Here is a 22,405-nt window from a genome sequence, read left to right as displayed (position 1 = left end):
ATCTGTCTTCTACTTTCAATGGCCAACTTCAATTTATTCCAAATAATTCTCTTGAGAAGATGCAAGCCCTCAAGTAAATTTTAAATAAAAATTGGCAACTGCCTTTTCATTACATACTATATTCATTTATTTCAATAGTCATATTGTTATGAACATACAGATAATGTTTATCAGTAAACACTGCAATTTATGACACGATACATAGTCTTGCCCAGAGTTCATAAGGAAAAACAAGGTGAGGTCTTTTGATGCTCTCTTTTGTGTTGCATGTAACTTTCTCCTTGAGAATGATCTTCAACTTTGCTTCTTATAGTCAAAAGCTTCATTATTGTGTATGTGTGTCATTTTTTTGACATTTCTCTTTGTTTTGTAACACATACACTCCACAGACACTCCCACTACAATACCTTAGGGGAGGTCCAATGACCCCAATCACAGAAAATGGCTCATTTCTCCTGGTATGCTGTTGACAAGGTCTTCCTGACTATCCTATAAATCTCTCTTTAGGTCCAGTTAAAAAAAAAAAAACTTTCACGGGAGCTGTTGAACAGTCAAATTATGCTGAAAAAACTTTACATGGACAAGTAGGGATGCCAAAGAATGAGCCATGATGAGAGTTCTTTAAGAGCTTCAACCAAAAGAGCCAGCAGATTACATCAATCTTCTTGGGCCTAAAGAGAACCACAAAGGTCACCCAGAAACTGGGGGTGATCAGTACATGATTGACCACCTGATGGATCAGGGTAAACAGCAGGAAGATTTAGACATATAGGTGAATGTACCTGACTGACAGCTTAACTAATCAGCAAAGGGGAAGGTAGACCATACCCCTGGCTTTTGATTCAAAGGCTTTTGACGTATGTGACCACAGTGGAGTTATTGCTCACCACCACCAGTGAGTGACCAACAAACCTGTACTGGAATTTTGACTAAGCAGACAGTGCTGCTGCATCTCAACAGCAACTGTCTGTGGTCCACTCCCTTTCCCAAAAAGAGTAGGTCTTCCAAACATGCACCCCATACCTCCCTCAACTAGTTCAAAAACAGATACCTCTTCCATTCTTGGGTTCCATTCATCCATCTACCTCTCCAAATCAACCCTACTTAGCTGTGAGGCATAGCTTGTGAAAGGTAGTCTGAAATGGAAGACCATTTCTCTTAAGTATCAATGGACTAAATCCCAGGTGGAGGCAACCACAAGGCACAAGCTTCTCCATGGAAGACAGACGACCATGAACAACTTGCAAAACAGGTAGAAACTACCCTGTGACCTTCCTGATTTTATAGATAAGTCTCCAACTCTAAGTCCCATGGAAAAGACTATTGCTGCCACATCTATCCGCATAAATTGCAGGCACTATTCTACACAGCTGAAGAAATTAAATTTCCTCAAATAACTCATTATATGAGTCATGAGTCAGATAATTACTTCCCACATGAATTGTAGCTTTAGTGACTACTTTCCTCTACTGCATGTTCCATGATATTCTATAATCTAATATACTTTAGGAAGCATGACGAACATTTCTTTTTGGCCTAAGTTTGACTTTTCTTTCCTTTTCTTGTTTCTACTGAACTTATTATTATTATTATTATTATTATTATTATTATTAAGTAATTCAACCAGTCCTCTTCTATCAAATACTTTCATATCAACAACTGTTTTTAAGATATAAGCTGAAAAAGAAGAAACCATCTATCCGACAATTTATATATTCACAGTTTTTCTATGGTAAATTTCTCAAGATGCTCACTTGTGAACATGCCATAAATTTGTGACTGAGAATTTACAAATTGCCAATTAAATATAAAATATTAATAATAGAGCCTCATAGCAATTAGTACATCAATTTGCATAGCCTTTTATTTAAAAAATATATCTATAATGTTATAAAGATTGTATGTAGTAAATATGTTAAATTTAGCTTACCATGATAAACTGCTCGATCATACTGAGTTTGCAAATCATCTTTGTCAACAAAGACAGAGACTCTTTCAGAATCAACGAATTCTTCATTCGGATCAGAAGAATAAAACACCTCTTTCACACTCCGTCCAGTTCGACTAGCATTGCTTCCTGAAATCTGCTGTGTAGACTGTGCAGGTGGCCTTGTACCAAAACTATTTGCAGGTACACCAGGTCTCTTTGAAGTGTGATCTGACTGGCGAATATTAATGGTAACTGTGCCGTCTTGAGAAGTAATGGCAGTGCCATGATTTGTAACCACTCTTGTGCTACCAGTGTGTGGCGAACTCTCGTCAACAGAAAGAGACTGCATCCCTGATACCTGGCAAGGAAGTTATTGTACAACTTAACAAATTAAACATGTCTTCATCAACAGAAAGTATCTTTACTCAAAAGAATCCAAAATAGTAAACATATAAAATATTCAATAAATATGAAAACCCAAACTTACCCTAATTTGGTTCGCATATTACCAGGTTCACGAACAGATTTTTCAAGGATTCTTTTCTGTTCCTTTCATTCAATAAATCGAGAAATTGCGTTGTGTTTAAGTATACATCTTAATTTACCTTATTTTATGATCGTATAAACCCATTATTTGACCAGGAATAGATTATTTATACTTATTACTAACCTTAAAACATTGTGAAATTTCCTATACAACGATCCGAAGAATAGTCTTATTCATTTACAAATGCCTGCCAGTAACAATATCTATCGTGCATGCATGCCCTTCAATATTATCACCTTAACAAAACACTTATAAAATCTTAGACTTAGCTGTAACACATGATGATAAAATTTCTTTTGAAGCTGTGTTGATTCCTTTACCCCCTACATGATGAGCTACCGTAAGGTGACAATGACCTTCACTGTTTGACAACTAAACCGGTACTGCTTGACTCTGACTCAAATCAGTTGGAGACGATTGGCGATCCACGCATGAGCGACCCGCATTCACCAACGACAATACTTAACGACTTGTTAAAGATTGCTTAGAGTTAAACCACCATTTATTGTATTTAACTCTTCAAAAACACTTAATATAAAGAAATATTATACTATCACTAACAATTCTATACAACTTATATATAATTTTCTACACATCTTGCACTGCATAATTTTTACAATATTTCCCTTACAAACTAAAGATAAATGACTGTTTACTGGTCTTTATAAATACACTATCGTGATTCCATCTCGAGTCACGATACACTCCCAGCAAACAAAAGCAATATTTACAGTTATAATTGTCCTGCTTGAATAAGGGCTCTTCTTGCCTCAGTAGCCGCCTGTGCCGTTTTCCTGTTCGGTCGGGTGCTCTTGTTATCAGTTTTCTCAGATATGACAACATCAGTCTCTTGCCATAATTCTAAAGGATATAGCTTGACAACAGGTCTCATCACTTGACCTTGTGGGGTTTTTAAAGTAACCACGCGCAAGACATCATCCGGTCCCACATGTAATTTGACAATTTGACCGAGCTTCCAACAACTTCTCGGTCCTTCATCGTGTATCAACACAACATCTCCCATTTTGGGCCAAGATTCGTGTCTGATTCCCACCCGATGAGTTTCTCGGAGAGAAGTTAAATATTCTCTCTCCCACCTTTTCCACAGGTCATCACATGTTTTTGTAATGTACAAAAATCGCTTTCCAACATCCTTATTTTTTCCATACAGAGGGTCCTTAGCTTCATCTTTCCAATCTATGACTTCCCTAGGGAAAGATCTCAATCTACATCCTAAAATCAAATGATTGGGCGTCAAAATATCCAACTGATCTAATTCTCCAGGAGTATAACTTAAGGGTCTGTCATTAATAATTGCTTCAAGTTCAGTCACAACACAGGAAAGTTCACCAAAACTGTGAAAGGCCTGACCTATTACCTTTTTCAGACATGTTTTCAGAAGACCAATCAATCTTTCCCATATAGCTCCAAACCAAGGTGCTCTGGCTGGTATGAACTTCCATTTACATTCTATAGCATTTAGGTGTTCTTGCACTAAGGAACTTTCTGCCATGCTTTTCAAATAATCTGAAGCTGATACAAAGGTAGTAGCATTGTCACTTAGCATTAAAGAAGGAAATCCCCGACGGCTACAAAACTTTCGGAACACCATAAGAAATGAATCGCAGGACAGATCTTTTACTAATTCGATATGGATTCCTCTAGTAACTGGACAAGTAAACAACACAATATAGGCTTTCTCAGGATTTTGATGTTTCTCCTTGGTTAACAACGCTCTGGTATAATCTACCCCTGTAACGCTAAAGGGTTGTTTTCTCTGCACCCAAAATTCTGGCAATGGTGGAGCAATATTCACACGGTAGGGTCTCCCTTGTGTTTTCTTACAAATTATACAATGATGTATTACACTTTTGGCTAATTGGCGAAGCTGTGGGACCCAGTATTCCTGTCTCACACTTGCTACAGTTGCATTTACTCCCATGTGAGCTTGTAAACAGTGATGCTCCCTTGCTATCAATTTTGTGAGAAAACAACCTTTTGGCAGTAAGATTGGGAATTTTATTTCAGCCGCCTGTGCAACATGTTCCAATCATCCTCTGCATCTTATAATACCTTCTTCCAAGAAGAGATTCAATTGTATTAATAAGGTCAATTTTGAAACTTTATCCCCCTTTTCCAAAGCTTTATATTCTTTCGGAAAGTATTCCTTTTGTAAGAGGATAATCATATTATTTTTAGCTTTTTGAAGTTCTTCCAGCGTTAAACTTCCAGTTTTTCTACAGCCAGTTGATTTACAATTGTGAATAAATTGTATTATCCAAGCTATAGTTCTACAATATTTATCCACTCTACTAAATCTTTCCCAGTTCAGTAGATGGATTTTTTCACTGTTCCCTACAAGATGGACCTGAATAACTTCATCCTGTGATTGTGCTTCTTTCACCCATGTCCTGTCAATAGGATAGGTGTGGTTTTCTGATTTTAACCAGGGAGGTCCCTCCCACCAAAAGGAGTTATTTCTTACTTCTTCTGTCCTTTTTCCTCTAGTAATCCAGTCACTAGGGTTTTCTGAAGATGGAGCGTAAGAAAAGACAATCCCTGTAGTTATAGAGTTAATTTCCTCTACTCTATTTTTCACAAATACTGGCAAATTATTCTTTGTCACTAACCATCCTAGGGCAACTTTACTATCAGACCAAATTATTATTTTCTCAAATTTATTTTCTTCAAAAGTTTCAACTATAAATTTACACAATCTTGCACCTAACAACAAAGCCATTAATTCCAATTTAGGTACAGTCAACTCTTTAATGGGTGCTACTCTACCCTTTGCCATAATCAGAGACGAAGTTTTACCACTTGCTCGATAGGCCACACAACCATAAGCTGTTATGCTAGCATCACAGAAAATGTGGAGGTAATCCGCTTTCTCCAGATTAGTGCTTCTGGGGAAGGAAATACTGAGACTTTTCTCTAAGTCTTTGGACAACTCATTCCAATGTTCTAATAAAGGAACTGAAAGTAGTTCATCCCATTTCAACTGTTGCTTCCACAAATCCTGTAAGAATACTCTATCTCGTATCGTAATAGGGATAAGCACTCCTAAAGGATCATAAATTTGGGCAATTGCACTTAGAATTTCACGTTTTGTTTGACCGGTCTTAAGATGATTAGGTGTTATTGTTAGTTTATCACTAGAGATGTTCCAGTTTAGGCCTAAAACTTTATAGGTTTGTTTCTCTTTTGATCTTATACGATAAGCATCCGTGACAGTATTCAAAAGATCACTATTACTAGTCCATTCCCTTAAATACAAGTGCGCCTGAGCAAAGATTTTGTTTGCACCAAAAAATAAGCTTATCAATTCATCTTCACTGTTGGAGGTAAATTGAAGGTTGTCCACATATAATCCCCTCTTTATCATATCCACTATCTCAGTACAGCTCGAATCTTCTCTAACAGCTGCCAGATGTGATTTAATAGTGGCATTCAAAAGAAACGGAGAACACGTAGCACCGAACAACATCACCCTAAACCTATATGTGATCAACTCGCTATTTGGATCCGTTGGGTCTTGTAACCATAAAAACCGTGTGTAATCGCGGTCTTCTTCTCTCAATTGCACCATAAGAAATGCCTTTTCTATATCACTAATACGAGCATAGTTGTTAGTCCTGAACTGCAATAAGACTTTGAGCAAATCTGTCGTAATATGTGGTCCAGTCCACAGACAGTCGTTAAGGCTCAATCCATTTTTGCCTTGTCTCCAGGAACAGTCGAACACTATTCTAATTGGAGTGGTGACACTATCTTTCTGTACACCATGATGTGCTAGATAGTGACAATTTTCAACCGAATTGTTTTTATCTACCCTTTCAATGAACCCCCTATCCTCCTGATCCTCCAGGATTTTTTGATAGTGGTTCAGGTAGGCTTCATCTTTCTGAAATTTTGCACATTGTTGTTTAACCCGGCCCAACGCCATGCCAAAGTTGGATGGGAGCCTCAGCTTATTAGACTTCCATGGTAAGGCCACAACATATTGCTTCTCCATTTCAGAATATACAATGGTATTTTCAAAGTCTTCTAGAACCTTTCGATCATGTTCTTTCAATTCATTGCAGTCAATACCTACTTTATCTGAATTCCACAAAATATCCAAATCATTCTTTACATCATCAAATTTATGAGTAGCTTCAATTACTTCCTCTTTAGTTGCTAGTTTTAACAGTTACTTGGGTTTCCTGTATTGGGGGAGCATTACAGGACCCTGTTACAACATATCCAAATATGGTAGGTAACAATATCAATTTTCCAGCTTTTCTAAATCCGGGGTGTAAAATGTTATAGACATTATCAACACCTACCAATATATCAATGGGTGCTTGCTTGTCCACAGGTAGATCGAAATCTTTGTCCGCTAGACAAATTTTGGTTTTACACAACGTTTTCAAATTTCGTTTAACATTGAATTTCTTAGCATACTCTGGTAATTCATCTACCACAATACAATCCATAATAATCAATCTACCCTTATAAGGAATAGAAACACTCACCGTTTCATACTCGTTCACAGGTTTGCTTGTCAAATAACCCCTTAAGGCAATTTTCTCCGTGCCTTTAGATCTATACTGTAGATCCTGAAGTGCTGACCTTCTAATAAAGGTTCGTTCTGCACGTGTCTAACAATCCACGAAGACGTACCAAGTGTCTTCCTTTACCCTTTAACACAATTGTGGCTGTTGGTAAAATGGACTTCAGTTTGGATTTCTGACCCTGATCACTTACGGAAAGTGTTCCAATTTGCACACCATTATTGGATTTATTTGCTGATTTAATTGTTGATTTACTTGCTGGTTTACTTGGTTCGCTGGTTTGTTGTTTATCACACAACACACGATGATGTTTTAATCTACATCCGTTTCCACAAATTTGCTTTTCACAATCTACACTAAAGTGCTTATTTGACGCACACACAAAACACAATCGTAAAAACCCGAGACGACTCAATTTCTTATCCCTACTGGCATAGGTTTTACACTGTGTCCACCAGTGTTCACCTTCACACAATGCACATTTTCTTGTTTGTTGAGAACTAAATTTATTCACAGTTCCTTTACTCTTAGGTCTAACTGATTGTGATTGATTCACTGTGAATGTAGATACTGTTAATAGAGTTCCAGGTTTATTTACATCCGTTGAGACGAAAGATCCTAGATTGTGAATTTCTTCTTCTAGATATTTTTTAAATGTGTCAAACACCAGCCAATCATCTCCACATCTGCGTTTTACAGTTTCACTTACACTCTTAGGCAACTTACCATATAACAAAATGGTGTAAAGCTCGTTCAACTCCAAGTTTTCACTCTCCAAAGATCTTATAGAGCATTCAAAATTTGCTCTGAATGTTTGTAATGATTCTGAATTAGCAGATGGAGACTCCATTTCTAGTAATCTTCTTACCAGAACTCGTTTAATTTCATCCTTTTTCCCATAAGTGGCTTGGAGAAGAGATATAGCTTGTGAATAGTTCGCAGCTTCCAATTTAAATCCTGAAATCAATTTTAGAGCATCTCCTGTAAGTAAACTTTGCAGATATGAAAATTTCTGAATCGGCTCTAAGTCCACTCGCTGGTGTACCGACACATTGTACAACTCCCAGAAGGAATTCCACTCCAACACATCTCCATTGTAATGTGGGAGATCCAATTTTGGCAATCTAACATTAGTCTTCGGTGTGGTCGGAGGATTTCCAGGAGAACCGCTTCCTGACATCGCTGTGATGGCATTGATCAACTTATACCAATGTTCTCCAATTACTACTTCATATTCTGCTTGTTCTTCCACCTCATTCATTCGATCTTCTTCAGTGGTTAAAGCCAATATCTTTTCATTCAGGTCTTGCACAATCTTCATTTGTTTTATGAATAAATCCTTGATTGAAGATAATGTATTGACATTACCTGCGGCAATAGCAGAGTCTATCTTATTTATCCATTTGGTGATCACACCCTTGTAACCACCTCGTGACCTCACCAAAGCTTCTCTTTCCGCCATTTTTCCAATGATAATTATCAAACCAGCTAAAACCAATAAAAATTTCCAGACTTTCAGCAATTTCATCAAACAACTGTTTATGCAAATATACAATTTACGAATATTCAACAATTTCAGCAAATTTTAATTTAATATATATAACCACCCCATTAAATGCAATTAATCAACACACTTCAAGAGAAATTCACTTCAGAACTTATCACAATAATTATATACAGCTTATAACAAATGCAATGCAAGATGCATAGTCCCTCATCCCCCCCACCCCACTTGGTCCACTTGTGTTATTACCATTCTCCTGAATCAGCATCACTGCTGACTCTTTCATATATTCTTTTTGCTAGTGTTTCAGAGGCTTCTTGAGTCAAATGAACTCCATCATTGCCTAGATCCTCTTCAGTAAGACCATTACCAATGATATAATAACTGGTTGACTTACGTAACCTTTGGTTCAACCTATTTCGACCTTTTCGATATTGATCATAGGTTACATATTGCAGGGTTGTACGGGGTTCCACAGTGACGATATAGACTATCTTGACTCCATCCACATTGGAGATATCATTTGCAAGTTCTATGATATTATTTCGAATATCACTTGTTGATTCAGCATCTTCACTATCTATATCATTACTTCCTACAAAAAGCACAACTGCCTCTGCTTCACTCCCCCTTTACTTCTTCAGATGTGATATCATAACAAGTAGCACCACCTTTTGAGCGTGTTATAAAATGAAGGGTTTCCTCTTCTTCATTTATTTCATCAAAGGCACTTTCCATTTTCCTTACCTGAGAATGTCCTAGGATCAGCACTATGCGTTTTTTTGTTTCTTCACTTTCATTATCTGATATTTCTATGTCAGACATTTCTACGTCTGGTGTTTCTATGTCCAACATTGTTAATAATTATCCAAACTGTTCACTAAAGGAGAAAAATAGACCAAGCAAGGGTGTAGGAAGGAACTACCTTATAATTACTTAATGCATTATGTACATTATTTTCAACAGCACAACTATATTAAATTCCCATAGAATTTTCGTTTAAATAAACTTCAACTTAGCTGTTCGGTCATTAACAAGATGGCCGCCAGTGCGACTACGTTACTCTTAATTAATGCCGAGACTAGCTTAACCCAACAATGAATGCCCGATCATTGACAAAATGGTCGCCAGTGCGACAACAATATTATCAATGTCGACGCAAACTCACTAATACACAACTCGAAAATTTCACTTTCAACTATTAACGAATTACCGAAATTCAACAACTTTCCAAAATTATTATTTCAATAAAAATCACAACTAATGAAAATCAATTTTCATACTTAAATGTTCTCAATTAGTGGCAACGATTAACACTGATCAATTCAAAATGTACAACGCATATGTATATGATTTTTAATCACTTAAAAGTTCATTTTTTTCCCACAAATTTCAACCTTTCGTCGTTGTAAATGGTTTAATAGCCGTTAAACATTTATGAATCTAAAGAGAACGAAATTACTAATTTAAAATTCACACTCGTGATTTCCTACTACGATCGATAAATACAATTAATCAAATAGAGTACAATTACAAAAGGGAACGATAATATCTTACTCAACAATTTTCCTCATATGATTTACGGCAAAAAATTACGGCGTCAACGTTTTCTAAATTGCCAATACCAACCTAGTCATAACAACCCGACGTAACGAACACTTTCTCACGAAGCGCAATACTGGTAAAACACCTATTCGCCAATAAACACCAATATCAAAGTTAAAATATATGCATTATCAATCAGTTACCAATTATCAATCATCACCCACAATAATAATCAATCCTGGTCACGGCACCATTTATATCTTTACTCAAAAGAATCCAAAATAGTAAACATATAAAATATTCAATAAATATGAAAACCCAAACTTACCCTAATTTGGTTCGCATATTACCAGGTTCACGAACAGATTTTTCAAGGATTCTTTTCTGTTCCTTTCATTCAATAAATCGAGAAATTGCGTTGTGTTTAAGTATAAATCTTAATTTACCATATCTTATGATCGTATAAACCCATTATTTGACCAGGAATAGATTATTTATACTTATTACTAACCTTAAAACATTGTGAAATTTCCTATACAACGATCCGAAGAATAGTCTTATTCATTTACAAATGCCTGCCAGTAACAATATCTATCGTGCATGCATGCCCTTCAATATTATCACCTTAACAAAACACTTATAAAATCTTAGACTTAGCTGTAACACATGATGATAAAATTTCTTCCGAAGCTGTGTTGGTTCCTTTCCCCCCTACATGATGAGCTACTGTAAGGTGACAATGACCTTCACTGTTTGACAACTAAACCAGTACTGCTTGACTCTGACTCAAATCAGTCGGAGACGATTGGCGATACAAGCATGCGCGACCCGCATTCACCAACGACAATACTTAACGACTTGTTAAAGATTGCTTAGAGTTAAACCACCATTTATTGTATTAAACTCTTCAAAAACACTTAATATAAAGAAATATTATACTATCACTAACAATTCTATACAACTTATATATAATTTTCTACGCATCTTGCACTGCATAATGTTTACAATATTTCCCTTACAAACTAAAGATAAATGACTGTTTCCTGGTCTTTATAAATACACTATCGTGATTCCATCTCGAGTCACGATAGAAAGAGACTGCATCCCTGATACCTGGCAAGGAAGTTATTGTACAACTTAACAAATTAAACATGTCTAATACTTAAATGAAATATTCCAATTCACATAAGATTAGTTGTAACACTTTAACCAGACCACTAAACTGAAAAAAAAAACAAATACAGTACCATTACCAATTTTCAGTAATTTAGCTTTTATTGACTTATGAACTCTAAATATCAACAAAATCCTGTAATTTTAAATGTTAAAAATATTTTTCCCTGATAAATTAGGTCGTCAGTGGAAGATTTCAATAGGAACTTCTACTAACACCCTTCCAAGTTAGTATATTATATATATTTAATACTGCATTAGTATTATGACATAACACAATCTAATAGTGCAACAATACCAAAGGTCATTTATTATCCTGGTAGTGTTAATAATGTGGATACAATGCTGCCTTGAAGACAACATCTTATGGCACAATTTATTTAGCTAATTATTAGTTTTTATACTATTACTTATTTATATTTTCTTCTTTATCAAAGCATGCTACTTCAATTAATGGGGTCTCAGAATTTGTTAACATCTAGGTGACTGCTCAGTAGGCCAGATACTGTCAGCACATAAAACCTAAGAAGATATTTACTTACAATATGAGCACTAGGGGCAGGAAGTTGAGAATTCTTTGGCTCCACTACTTCTCGCCTTCCATCAATGGCACTTTCTTCTGGAAATGGAAAATATTATGTCTGAGGCCCATAAACTAGGAGTTAGGTCATAAATGATCAATCAACTTTCGGTGAAAAATAACGGCAGCAAAATTTCTTGTTAATCTATCCCCTATGGATAATCACTAACCTGTAGTTTGGTCAAGTGTCTATATCCTAACACCAACAGTTTGCAGTTAAGTGTTTCTGGGTTCGACCTGTGTCGGCCGGTGCAGTTAAGTGTTTCTGGGTTCGACCTGTGTCGGCCGGTGAAATGGTCCTGTAGCACGCATTTCTAGGTATAAATTGATGCTAAATATACCAGAGAAAAAAGCTAAAAGGAATGCTGAAGTTACTACCCTCAGCTCGAACACCATAGGGCGTCTCGGTATAAGCACAGGGGCAAGTGGAGGCCACTACCACAGGTCTTCTGCCAATTAGAAGATTCACTTCAAAGTCCCTCTCTAGGCAAGTGCCATTACAAGGACTACAACATCTACCTTCGCTCGCTACTACTACAACTCACGCCCGATGGCTTCATTCCTGTATTAGCGCGTTCAGTGAACTCACGTGTCTTTCTCACTGCCCCCCTTTTTCTGTGTTTTGACGAAGCCATGTCTGCTCCAGAGCTCCAAGCTTCTTCATCCAAGTTGAGTATTCCATTTTATGTTTTGGTATCTCGTGTGGGCACGATGCATCCCTTTTTAGCCCTTTTTTGGCCCCTTAGTTCTTGCGAACCGGGGTGACGCTCTTTTTCATCCGCCATCTTGGGTGCATCATTCGACGCGTGCGTTCTTTCCCATTGTTTGTTTATGATTACATTTCCTCACGGTTTAATTTTAACTGTTTTTACCGCTTTTTTTTTTTTTTTTTTTTTTTCGTATTCCCATCATTATTCTAGCTCTTGTCGTATCTGGAGCTTTGGTTTTACGATTTTTATCCATACGTCGTAGGCTCTAACTCGCTCCTGACGTACTCTGGGGTCTCTTGTTAATTGTTTATTTTCGATTATTCTAGCCTTTGGCTTTTGTCCTCAGTCCCCCAGGAGCGTGTTCGTTCCCCTTCGTACGTATTATTTATTTATTTCTTATTATACGCGAGTAGTGTATTTGGGCTTCTAGTTAGCCTATAGTACGCCAGTCTTGGAGAGACGGCGATTCCTCTCTCTCTCTCTCGTGATTTTTATGCATGCATGCTTTTATTGTATTTTTGATGTTAGCCAGTAATGCAATCGATTATATGCACATTTATGATATTCATATCCCTGTGAGGTTGGGAGTTTTTGCGTTTCCTTCCCTGGCCTACCCGACCAGACCTAGGCTAGGTTTTGGAAGGTAGGTCAGGTAGCCCTGCCCCTCCACCCTTTAGGCCCCACCCTTACCGCCCCCTGCCCGCGCTACTGTGCTTACTGGGAGAGCGGTCCAGGATAGAGAGTCCCTCTCGTGTCACGTTTGTTGGGCCTAGACCTATCGTACCTGACCTGATCGGAATTTTTCGATTTTGGAGGGTTTTATTGGGTTCCATCCGTCAACTTCATGACGTCCTTTGGAGGCCGAGCTAGCCTACCTGACCGGACCCGTACCAATCTTGGAGGGTTAGACTCGGTCCCTGATGGGTGTATTCCTTTCCCCTTATTGTTCCTCTTTTGCAATTCTTCCAGTAATTCCTCATCATTATTTTATGTTTGTCTTGTTGTATATAGCCTTGGCCTTTGCCTCCTTTAGGGTGCCAGTTGGCCTACCGTCTTCTGCTCCCTTTAGTAGTAGGCTAGTTACAGCTCCCGTAAGGTGGTGGTCACTGATAGGTTGCTGTGGTCAGGCATTCACGACTTGTCCACTCTCCTCCAGACCCCCCTCCCCCTGCACCGGTCTTGTCCGGCGCTGCCTAGCTAGCTCACGGTGCAAGTAATCCTACCGATGAATGGCCGCTAGAGCATAAATCTTCTCTTCCCCGATGCAATCAGATTCAGGCCTAGGTTTTACCTATTCCCGTTCTGCTCGTATCAGCCTGTCTCCGCCGGCATTTACTATTATGATAACGGGATTATAAGACTTCGGAGTAGGTGAAGCCTTTAAGAGATTACATTAGATTATATATATTTTGTTAGACTGTAGGTATGTCTCCGGATCCGTATCGGTTCCGACGTAGTGTGGTCTACCATCACTCGCCAGGCAAAATATACCGGAGTTTATTGTACCGTAGTTTCCATCGCTCACTTTTCTGTCTTCTTTGCTATCGCTGTTCCCCATTTCGGTGGGGACGGAATGGGGCTCAGATATGCGACTACATTTGATTTGTTGCATTTTTCTGCTACGATGCAATCAGACTCAGGCTTAGGTCTTACCTTATCCCCTCGTTCTGCTAGTATCTGGCCCCATCCGCTGGTTATAGCTTTACCATCCCGAGGACGGATTCCAGAGTAGACGGAGACACCCAGAGCCCCCCTTTTTCTATAATCATTAACCAGTAAGTTGAAATTAATAACCAATATTACCTTTAACGGATCAAATATCCGGCGCCTCTACGTAATGATACTCATTTGACTTTTCAACTTACAAATGGTCTGCTGACAGGTGTCGGGATGTTCAGCCACACTGTATAAGCCGTACGGGCATGAGGTCTGCCGATCTCATGCCAACTGCGCCATCCCGTTGGAGGATTATTTGGTCTGGCACCCGGACCCCTGCACTGTTTGCTATGAGATGGTCAGGATCGTCTTAGACAAGTCGGTAAGTAACATTCTCGCCTCGTCGTTTCCGTGAAATTTCTGCTATACGTTGACTTTGGGAAATTTCTTTGACACGCAGGATCCTAATTCGATTATTTTTACAGGTTAGTTTGTCACTTAAGACGACGACCATGGCGTCCCTGAAGTCCTGGGTGGGAGGATTCGGCAGGAATGCCAAGGCCAGACAGCCCTACGTGCTGTCCGAAGATCTGTGTTCCCTCCTATACCCGGGAGCTCCGGCCTCAACGGCTGTTCCTGCTTTTGTGGCGGATCCCATTATCGAGGGCATCCGTCTGGAGACGCAACCCCTTCCGGAGGACCAAGAGGGCTTATGTGACATGGTCACAGAGGAGGTCGCGGCCATCAGGCTCTACCGCGAACCGATGGCCACCGAGGATCAGGAGGTAGGTAGGGAGATAGGTAGGGAGGTAAGTGAGGCAGGTAGTCTTCCTTTTAGTCCCACTTCTTCTTCTCCCCCTTCTTTCCAGGGATTTCCTACAAAGTCTACCCCCACTTGGGATAGGTCGGCCTCGGTCATCCCAAGGTCAAGGCTTGGAAGACAAGATCCCTTCCAAAGGGATCCAAGCCCACTCCGGCAGGCTCTGTAAGGTCGTTTTCGGCTCCCAAGCCGTCGACTTCCTCTTCCAAGGCTTCTCCCCCACCCAAGGGGTTGAGAGCCAGGTCCTCCAAGGCCAAGCCGACGGAGTCCGGCTTTGACCAGGAGGCCTTTGCAAATCTTCTAATGATGAAGATGAGCGAGGTAGTGGACACCAAGCTTGAGTCGGTGTTCACTCGACTCGCCTCTGATCTTGTCTCTGACCCAGAGGCTCCAAGCCCAGGAGGAATTAGTGTCCGGAATCCTCCAGTCCAGGTCCACGCCACAGTCCATGACAGTACTGGACGCATCAAAGATGCTGCCATTTGAGAACAGCAACCCGTGGCGGTTAGCTCTGCACGCCCCGTTCTCGAACAGAAAACTGACAATCGAAGGTTGCGGAACCCAGCCGGTAGAAGACTTTGAGTTCTCCCCGGCGGGCCTTCAATTTCCCTTTCTGGGCTACGCTAGACTAGCCGAAGATGCGCTAGTCAAGGTAGACAAAGTCCCGAAGGAGACAGTCATCTACCCTATGGACCAAGCCCAGTCTGCATGGGTCTGCACCCTTACAGATTGGGACTGTCAACACAAAGTTGACGCCACATAAAGGATGCTTCACGATGTTTGTGGCCCCACAAGGAGTTCCGACTCCTTGCACATCAAAGGTGGCGGAATTGAGTCTGCAAGCCGCGGTAGAGGACAAACCTTTACCTCAATTAAAAGAGACAGAGGCTACCTCCTTGCTCTTCCCCGGCGATGTGGAGTTTTGGGCTGACGCTCCGGCTACGTTCACGGTGGGCAGACTCGACCCAGAGTGTGCCTCCGCCCAGTTCAGTGAACGTTTAATTAGAATTCCGGACACCATGGTCAAAGCGGAATTCGAGGCAAGATGTAGCCTGAGTAGGTCCATTAACTCAATCACCTCGGCGGAATTGATTGCTACGATGTTCGCAGATGAGCCTCTGTTTTGAGTCCACACAAAGTCACTATTACAGGCCTTCCAATCGGACCTGTATGACTTTATAGTGGCTAGGTGAGCCTGCAGGAAGCATGTCTTTGCGAATGCTTCCATAAGGCACGAACCAAACAGGCTCATATTGGCTTCGATCTGGGGTGCTAACCTCTTCCCTGAGGACGCGGTTAACAACGTCCTCAGCGAGGCAGCTAGAGCTAACCAGAACCTTCGTGCCCGTTGGGGACTCCCTTCAAAAGGAAGTTTGAGACCCCCAGACCACAATCCAAACCTAGGAAGAGGCCTAGGAAATACCAGCCTTACCAGTCTTCTCATCCTCAGACAGTTGTCCAGGCAGTCCCTGTCTCCCAGATCGGCAAGCCTTCAACATCCAAGGCTCAGCCACAGCAGCAGTTTGCCTTGGTGCAGAGTCCACCGACTCAGTAACTTTCGACTTCAACCGCCTTAGTAGCCTCCCCAGCCTTCAATGCCTCTTTTGAGTCATGAGGAGCATTTCGTGGCTACAACAAACATGCAGGGAGTAGCAGAGTCAGAGGTGCCTTCCGGCAGAGAGCTGGCTCTAGAGGCAGAGGCTTCAGAGGAGGCAGGGGAGGTAAGACCACAACCAACCAGTGAGACCCCGCAGGTGGGCGGGAGACTGTTTCTCTTTCGGGACCATTGGACCTTCAGTTCATGGGCCCACAGCATAGTATCGAAAGGTCTAGGGTGGAAATGGGAGAAAGGCCCTCCTCCACCAGTCAGTTTTCACCAGGCTCCAACGACAGACCTGCTAGACTATGCCAAAGATCTCCTCCAAAAGAAGGCAATAAAGAAAGTCAATCGCTTGAAATTTCAAGGACGTCTGTTCAGTGTGCCAAAGAAGGACTCAGACAAATGAAGAGTGATTCTGGACCTGTCCCGTCTCAACTCATACATTCAATGCGACAAGTTCCGCACGCTGACCGTCTCACAGGTGTGGACCTTACTTCCCCGTGGGGTCGTCACCACCTCTGTAGATCTTACAGACGCTTACTATCATGTTCCGATAGCAAGAAACTTCTCTCCATACCTAGGCTTCAAACTAGGAAAACAAGCTTACTCATTCAGAGTCATGCCATTCAGGCTCAACATAGCGCCCAGAATATTCACCAAATTAGGAAAGACAGTAGTGCAAGAACTAAGAGCTCAAGGGGTAATAATGTTAGTAGCTTACCTAGACGACTGGCTCATTTGGACAACCAACGACGAGGAGTGTTGCAAAGCAACACCCAAAGTAATAGAATTCCTAGAGTATCTGGGTTTCCAGATAAAAAACCAAAGTCTCGCCTCATCCCGGCGTCCCGCTTTCAATGGTTGGGAATCCAATGGGACTTAAACTCACACAAGCTATCTCTCCCATCAAAGAAGTGCAGAGAGATAGCGAAGGCTACAAGACAGTTCCTCAAGAACAAAAAGGCTTCTCGTCGTACCCAAGAGAGAATTCTAGGTTCTCTTCAGTTTGCCTCACTAACAGACGTCCTGTTGAAAGCCAGACTGAAGGATATCAATCAAGTCTGGCGGAAGAGAGCCAACAACAAATTCAGAGACAAGATCTCTCTGATTCCGCCGATATTGAAGAAAAGGCTCTGTCCATGGACGGAACCCCGGAGTCTCTCCAAGTCAGTGCCACTGCAATTTCCCCCACCATCTCTGATAGTCCACACAGACACCTCTCTGAGCGGTTGGGGGGCTACTCCCACTACATCAATGTCCTAGAAGCAATGGCCATTTTTCTGACCTTAAAACATCTGGCTCCAGTCAAAAACAGTCATGTAAGATTAGTCTCGGACAGTGCAGTGATAGTTCATTGCATAAACAGAGGAGGCTCCAGGTCGAGCAAAGTAAATCTTGTAATGATTGCAATTTTTTCGTTAGCGACGAAAAATCATTGGCACCTGTCAGCTACTCACCTCTCACCTGGCAGGAGTAAGGAATGTCATCGCAGACTCGCTATCCAGAACGACTCCGCTGGAGTCGGAGTGCTCCCTGGACATGAAGTCACTCCGTTGGATTTGCAATCAAATCCCGGGCCTTCAGGTAGACCTGTTCGCCACAGTGTCCAATCACAAACTCCCGTGTTATGTGGCTCCCAACCTGGACCCTCTAGCTCACGCCACAGATGCGATGTCCATAGACTGAAACAGTTGGCGGAAAATTTACCTATTTCCACCAGTAAACCTACTGATGAAAGTCCTGCACAAACTCAGATCCTTCACAGGACAGGTGGCATTAATTGCACCCAATTGGCCGAAGAGTAATTGGTTTCCTCTTCTACTAGAGTTGAATCTCCGTCCCAGACGGATTCCCTGTCCAGAACTGACTCAGGTAGTACAAACTCGGACTGTGTCAGCTTCCTCAAGAATTCTTCATGAAGTTTGCGGCACAAAAGGATGCTAGTATCGATCCACTAAACATCCTGTTCATAGAATCAGATAAAAGAGTGTCAACACTCAGACAGTATGATTCTGCAGTAAAGAAATTGGCCATCTTTCTAAAAGAATCAGATGCCCAAAAGAGGACTACGAATCTGGCAATTTCGTTCTTTAGAACCCTGTTTGAGAAAGGTCTAGCTGCTAGTACCATTACTACAACTAAATCTGCTTTAAGGAAGATTTTTCAGCTTGGCTTTAATATTGATTTGACAGATTCGTACTTCTCTTCTATCCCTCAAGCATGTGCCCATCTGAGACCAGTGGACCGCCCCACACGGTCTCCTGGTTTTTAAACGATGTACTCAAATTAGCCTCAGACACTGATAATGATTCATGCTCATATATAACCCTTCTCAGGAAAACATTATTCTTAATGAGTCTGGGTTCAGGCGCCAGAATATCTGAACTGTCGGCTCTCTCTCGAGACCCAAATCACATCGATTTCCTCCCGTCGGGTTAAGTTCTACTATCCCCAGATCGGAAATTCTTGGCCAAGAATGAAGACCCACAAAACAGGTGGGCTCCATGGAAAATTATACCCCTCACACAGGACTCATCATTGTGTCCTATTGTCACACTAAAATCTTGTCTGGCCAGAACTTCTGAAAAGTCTTCAGGTCCTCTTTTTATTAGAGAGAAAGGCTGAACCATTTCCTTAAAAGGTATTAGACAACAAATCCTATATTTCATTAAACAAGCCAATCCGGATTCACTCCCTCACATCCATGATATCCGAGCAGTGGCTACCTTGATTAACTATTTTCAAAATATGAACTTCAAGAATCTTAAGAAATATATGGGTTGGAAATCTCCGGCAGTATTTAGACGCCACTATCTCAAGAATTTAGAGGCCCTTAAATTTTCAGCAGTGGCTGCAGGGAGCATCGTCTCCCCTGAGATGACCGAGTCTTAAAACTCTATTTTCTATTCCTTTATTCTGCTTAAATTTTCCCTTGATACTCACTCTTTCCTACCTACCTCGCTCGTAATCCCTACCTATCTCCCTCTGGTTCTGGGCTGGTTTGCTTGTCAATCCATTGCCGGACTTGTACATAGTTTATATTTGTCATTTTTGTATTCCTTACCTGTTGTTTTCCAGAATAGTATGAATCTGGTCATATTTGTTCCTCCTGTCCTACCATTGTATTTTATTGCTTTACAATGGCTATTAAAACTTAATTTTAAGAGTACATTTAAGTTTTCTTGTTTCTTTACATTGGTTATTAAAACTTAATCTTAAGAGAACATTTAAGTTTTATTGTTCCTTATATCTTTTGATTTTGTATCTTCCAAGCTTGTATGGCCATTATCTGATACTATTTCACCGGCCGACACAGGTCGAACCCAGAAAAGGGATTTTGACAAAGGAAAAATCTATTTCTGGGGGAAGACCTGTGTCGCCCGGTGAACCCATCCCTCTCTCTTTTCCTGGTCCCCACCCTGTAGCCAGCCCAAGCTTGGGTGCGTAATCCAGGAATGAAGCCATCGGGCGTGAGTTGTAGTAGTAGCGAGCGGAAGGTAGATGTTGCAGTCCTTGTAACAGCACTTGCCTAAAGAGGGACTTCGAAGGGAATCTTCTAATTGGCAGAAGACCTGTGGTAGTAGCCTCCACTCGCCCCTGTGCTTATACCGACGCCCTATGGTGTTCGAGCTGAGGGTAGTAACTTCAGCATTCCTTTTAGCTTTTTTCTCTGGTATATTTAGCATCAATTTATACCTAGAAATGCATGCTACAGGACCATTTCACCGGGCGACACAGGTCTTACCCAAGAAATAGATTTTTCCTTTGTCAAAACCCCTTTTATTAGCTGAAGCTAATAAACACAACTGCAAACTTCAAGAACTTTATGGTATAGCTACATTACAGGAAGATTGATGTCATATTCCTAGATCCATGTTATTCTTACTTCAATCTCATTTCACAAGGGAATAATTGTTCTCTTTTGATAACATCTAAGGGATACTTTACAGCTGACTAAAACTGAATTTCGTGGGAATGGCCACACCTCAAAGAAATCTGCTCTGACTCACCTCATCTCAGAGAAAAGACCAACAAGGGCCCTAGATAACTATAGCATTATACAAGAAAGAACCTCAACAACAAACACATTTGTGCTGGAATTAATGGTGTTTCCCACTAAATGGAGATATAAAAATCTATCAGCAACAACATACATTGATCACCTTAATGGCTGCTTGCCATATTAAGGCTCCACCACATGAACACACCATCCTCCTGGGGCTTATCAATCACAGCTAACATTAGGTTTCCAAAGCCAAAAGCAACTAACAGAGCAAAAAGTTCACTCTTGTCTACTGCCCAAGGCAAAGAGGTTTTTGAGAAAATGCTCCTTTGTATCTTTAAGAACAGGTGACAGCATGAGTAATGACACTGTCTATGGAAGAATGAATAATTGAATTTTGAGAAATTTGGGTTATATGGCCTGGCTCTAAGGGTAAAGATGCCATTTAGCACCATTATGGCAATGAAAATGTAACTAAATTTTATCTACAAATGACAATTACATATTAATACTCACACAAAGTAAACACTATGCAAATCCTTCACACATTTGCATATTTTCAAAAAATCTTATCCAAAAATATATGATTCAGATGGTGTTAAAAATGTTAATTTATTTCAAAAAGACATGCAGGGCTAAAGTAAACCACTTCACCCAAAATCTCCACACAAGATTTCAGGTAGAATACTTCTTCTGCTTCTTATAAAACGATATCAGCCCAACAGAATGTGTTCAACTGACAATAACCTAACAATTAGCACATACTAATGGACTGTTACTATCTAAAATGCTATATGCTTGTGCTTGAGGTAGGACAACACAATCCTCAATTCGCTTTGATCAAACTTAACCTTTTGGTTGCTGTTAAAATTTAATAACCACTTTTAATACTTTTATTATCACTTTCTCCATTTTTTAACTTCGAAAGATGAAACATGTTTTTGTTTGAGTATAATGAATTTTCAGAGTAATTTTCTACTGAAAATAAGTACCAAGAAAATATCAACTTCCTACTTATCAAAGGTTTGAAAAAAAAAATCCTCCAAAACACACCATTATTTTGTCTCACATCATCATATTCCAGATCTTCAAAATAATCATCTTCCAAGTGTCATTCTCCTTATCCTCATATAAACTATGTTAATATCTTGACATGCCTAGTACATCAATTTAGCCGTAAGTGGCATAACATGACAAATATTTCCTTGCAATTCAGTGAGAACATGACTTACTTAACAAAACACATCCTGACTCGCATTTTTTCCATGTTTCACAGGATTCCTTTTTCTCTAAAATTAAAGACAATGGTTTAAGTTTAACAATCATGAATTCCTACTGCATTACATATAGTACCAATACCTATCCCATTAGGCAAGCAAGAAAACAACAATCAGGACACAATATTATGACCAGAATGATGAACCAAAATACTTTAACAATACATACTTATAAATACATTATCTGACAGAAAATCAGAAGCCGATATTATAACAGATTTGTTCATACAGTATAGGTACACAACCCTTTATCCAAATTCTATAAACCAAATAGCTCTAAAAATGGAAAACATTTTGTGGCGAGCAGAGAGTCAATTCATAAGGTTGGTGGTTGGGTAACGGCTGACCTAAGTCATTTGGGTGTGTGGTGCAACTCAATTCATCTTTCTTACTAAATCCCAAGAATTGACCTTAGAAAATCCCAAGATTAACAAAAAAATTACAAGATAATAAAATAATTGTACACCTGGCACTGAGCCTTAGTCTTAAATCATCCCCCCAACT

At 40.2% G+C, this 22,405-nt stretch overlaps 1 protein-coding gene across 4 annotated transcripts in view; it reads right to left on the bottom strand.

The window, feature by feature from the left end:
• Nucleotides 1-22,405, bottom strand: part of LOC135221733 (WD repeat-containing and planar cell polarity effector protein fritz homolog) — a 248,545-nt gene that overhangs the window by 29,553 nt on the left and 196,587 nt on the right. For all 4 annotated transcript variants that reach the window (XM_064259528.1, XM_064259531.1, XM_064259530.1 and 1 more), the window contains exons 9-10: nt 11,798-11,874; nt 1,931-2,288 (exon numbers count right to left, since the gene is read on the bottom strand). In XM_064259528.1, the coding sequence (XP_064115598.1) occupies nt 1,931-2,288; nt 11,798-11,874 (435 nt within the window). The remainder of the gene's footprint in view (nt 1-1,930; nt 2,289-11,797; nt 11,875-22,405) is intronic.

The sequence above is a fragment of the Macrobrachium nipponense genome, chromosome 3 (genome assembly GCF_015104395.2).
Source record: "Macrobrachium nipponense isolate FS-2020 chromosome 3, ASM1510439v2, whole genome shotgun sequence".
NCBI classification, from domain to species: domain Eukaryota; kingdom Metazoa; phylum Arthropoda; class Malacostraca; order Decapoda; family Palaemonidae; genus Macrobrachium; species Macrobrachium nipponense.
The sequence above is the reverse complement of the archived record's forward strand: the minus strand, read 5'-3'. Positions and strand labels throughout refer to the sequence as shown.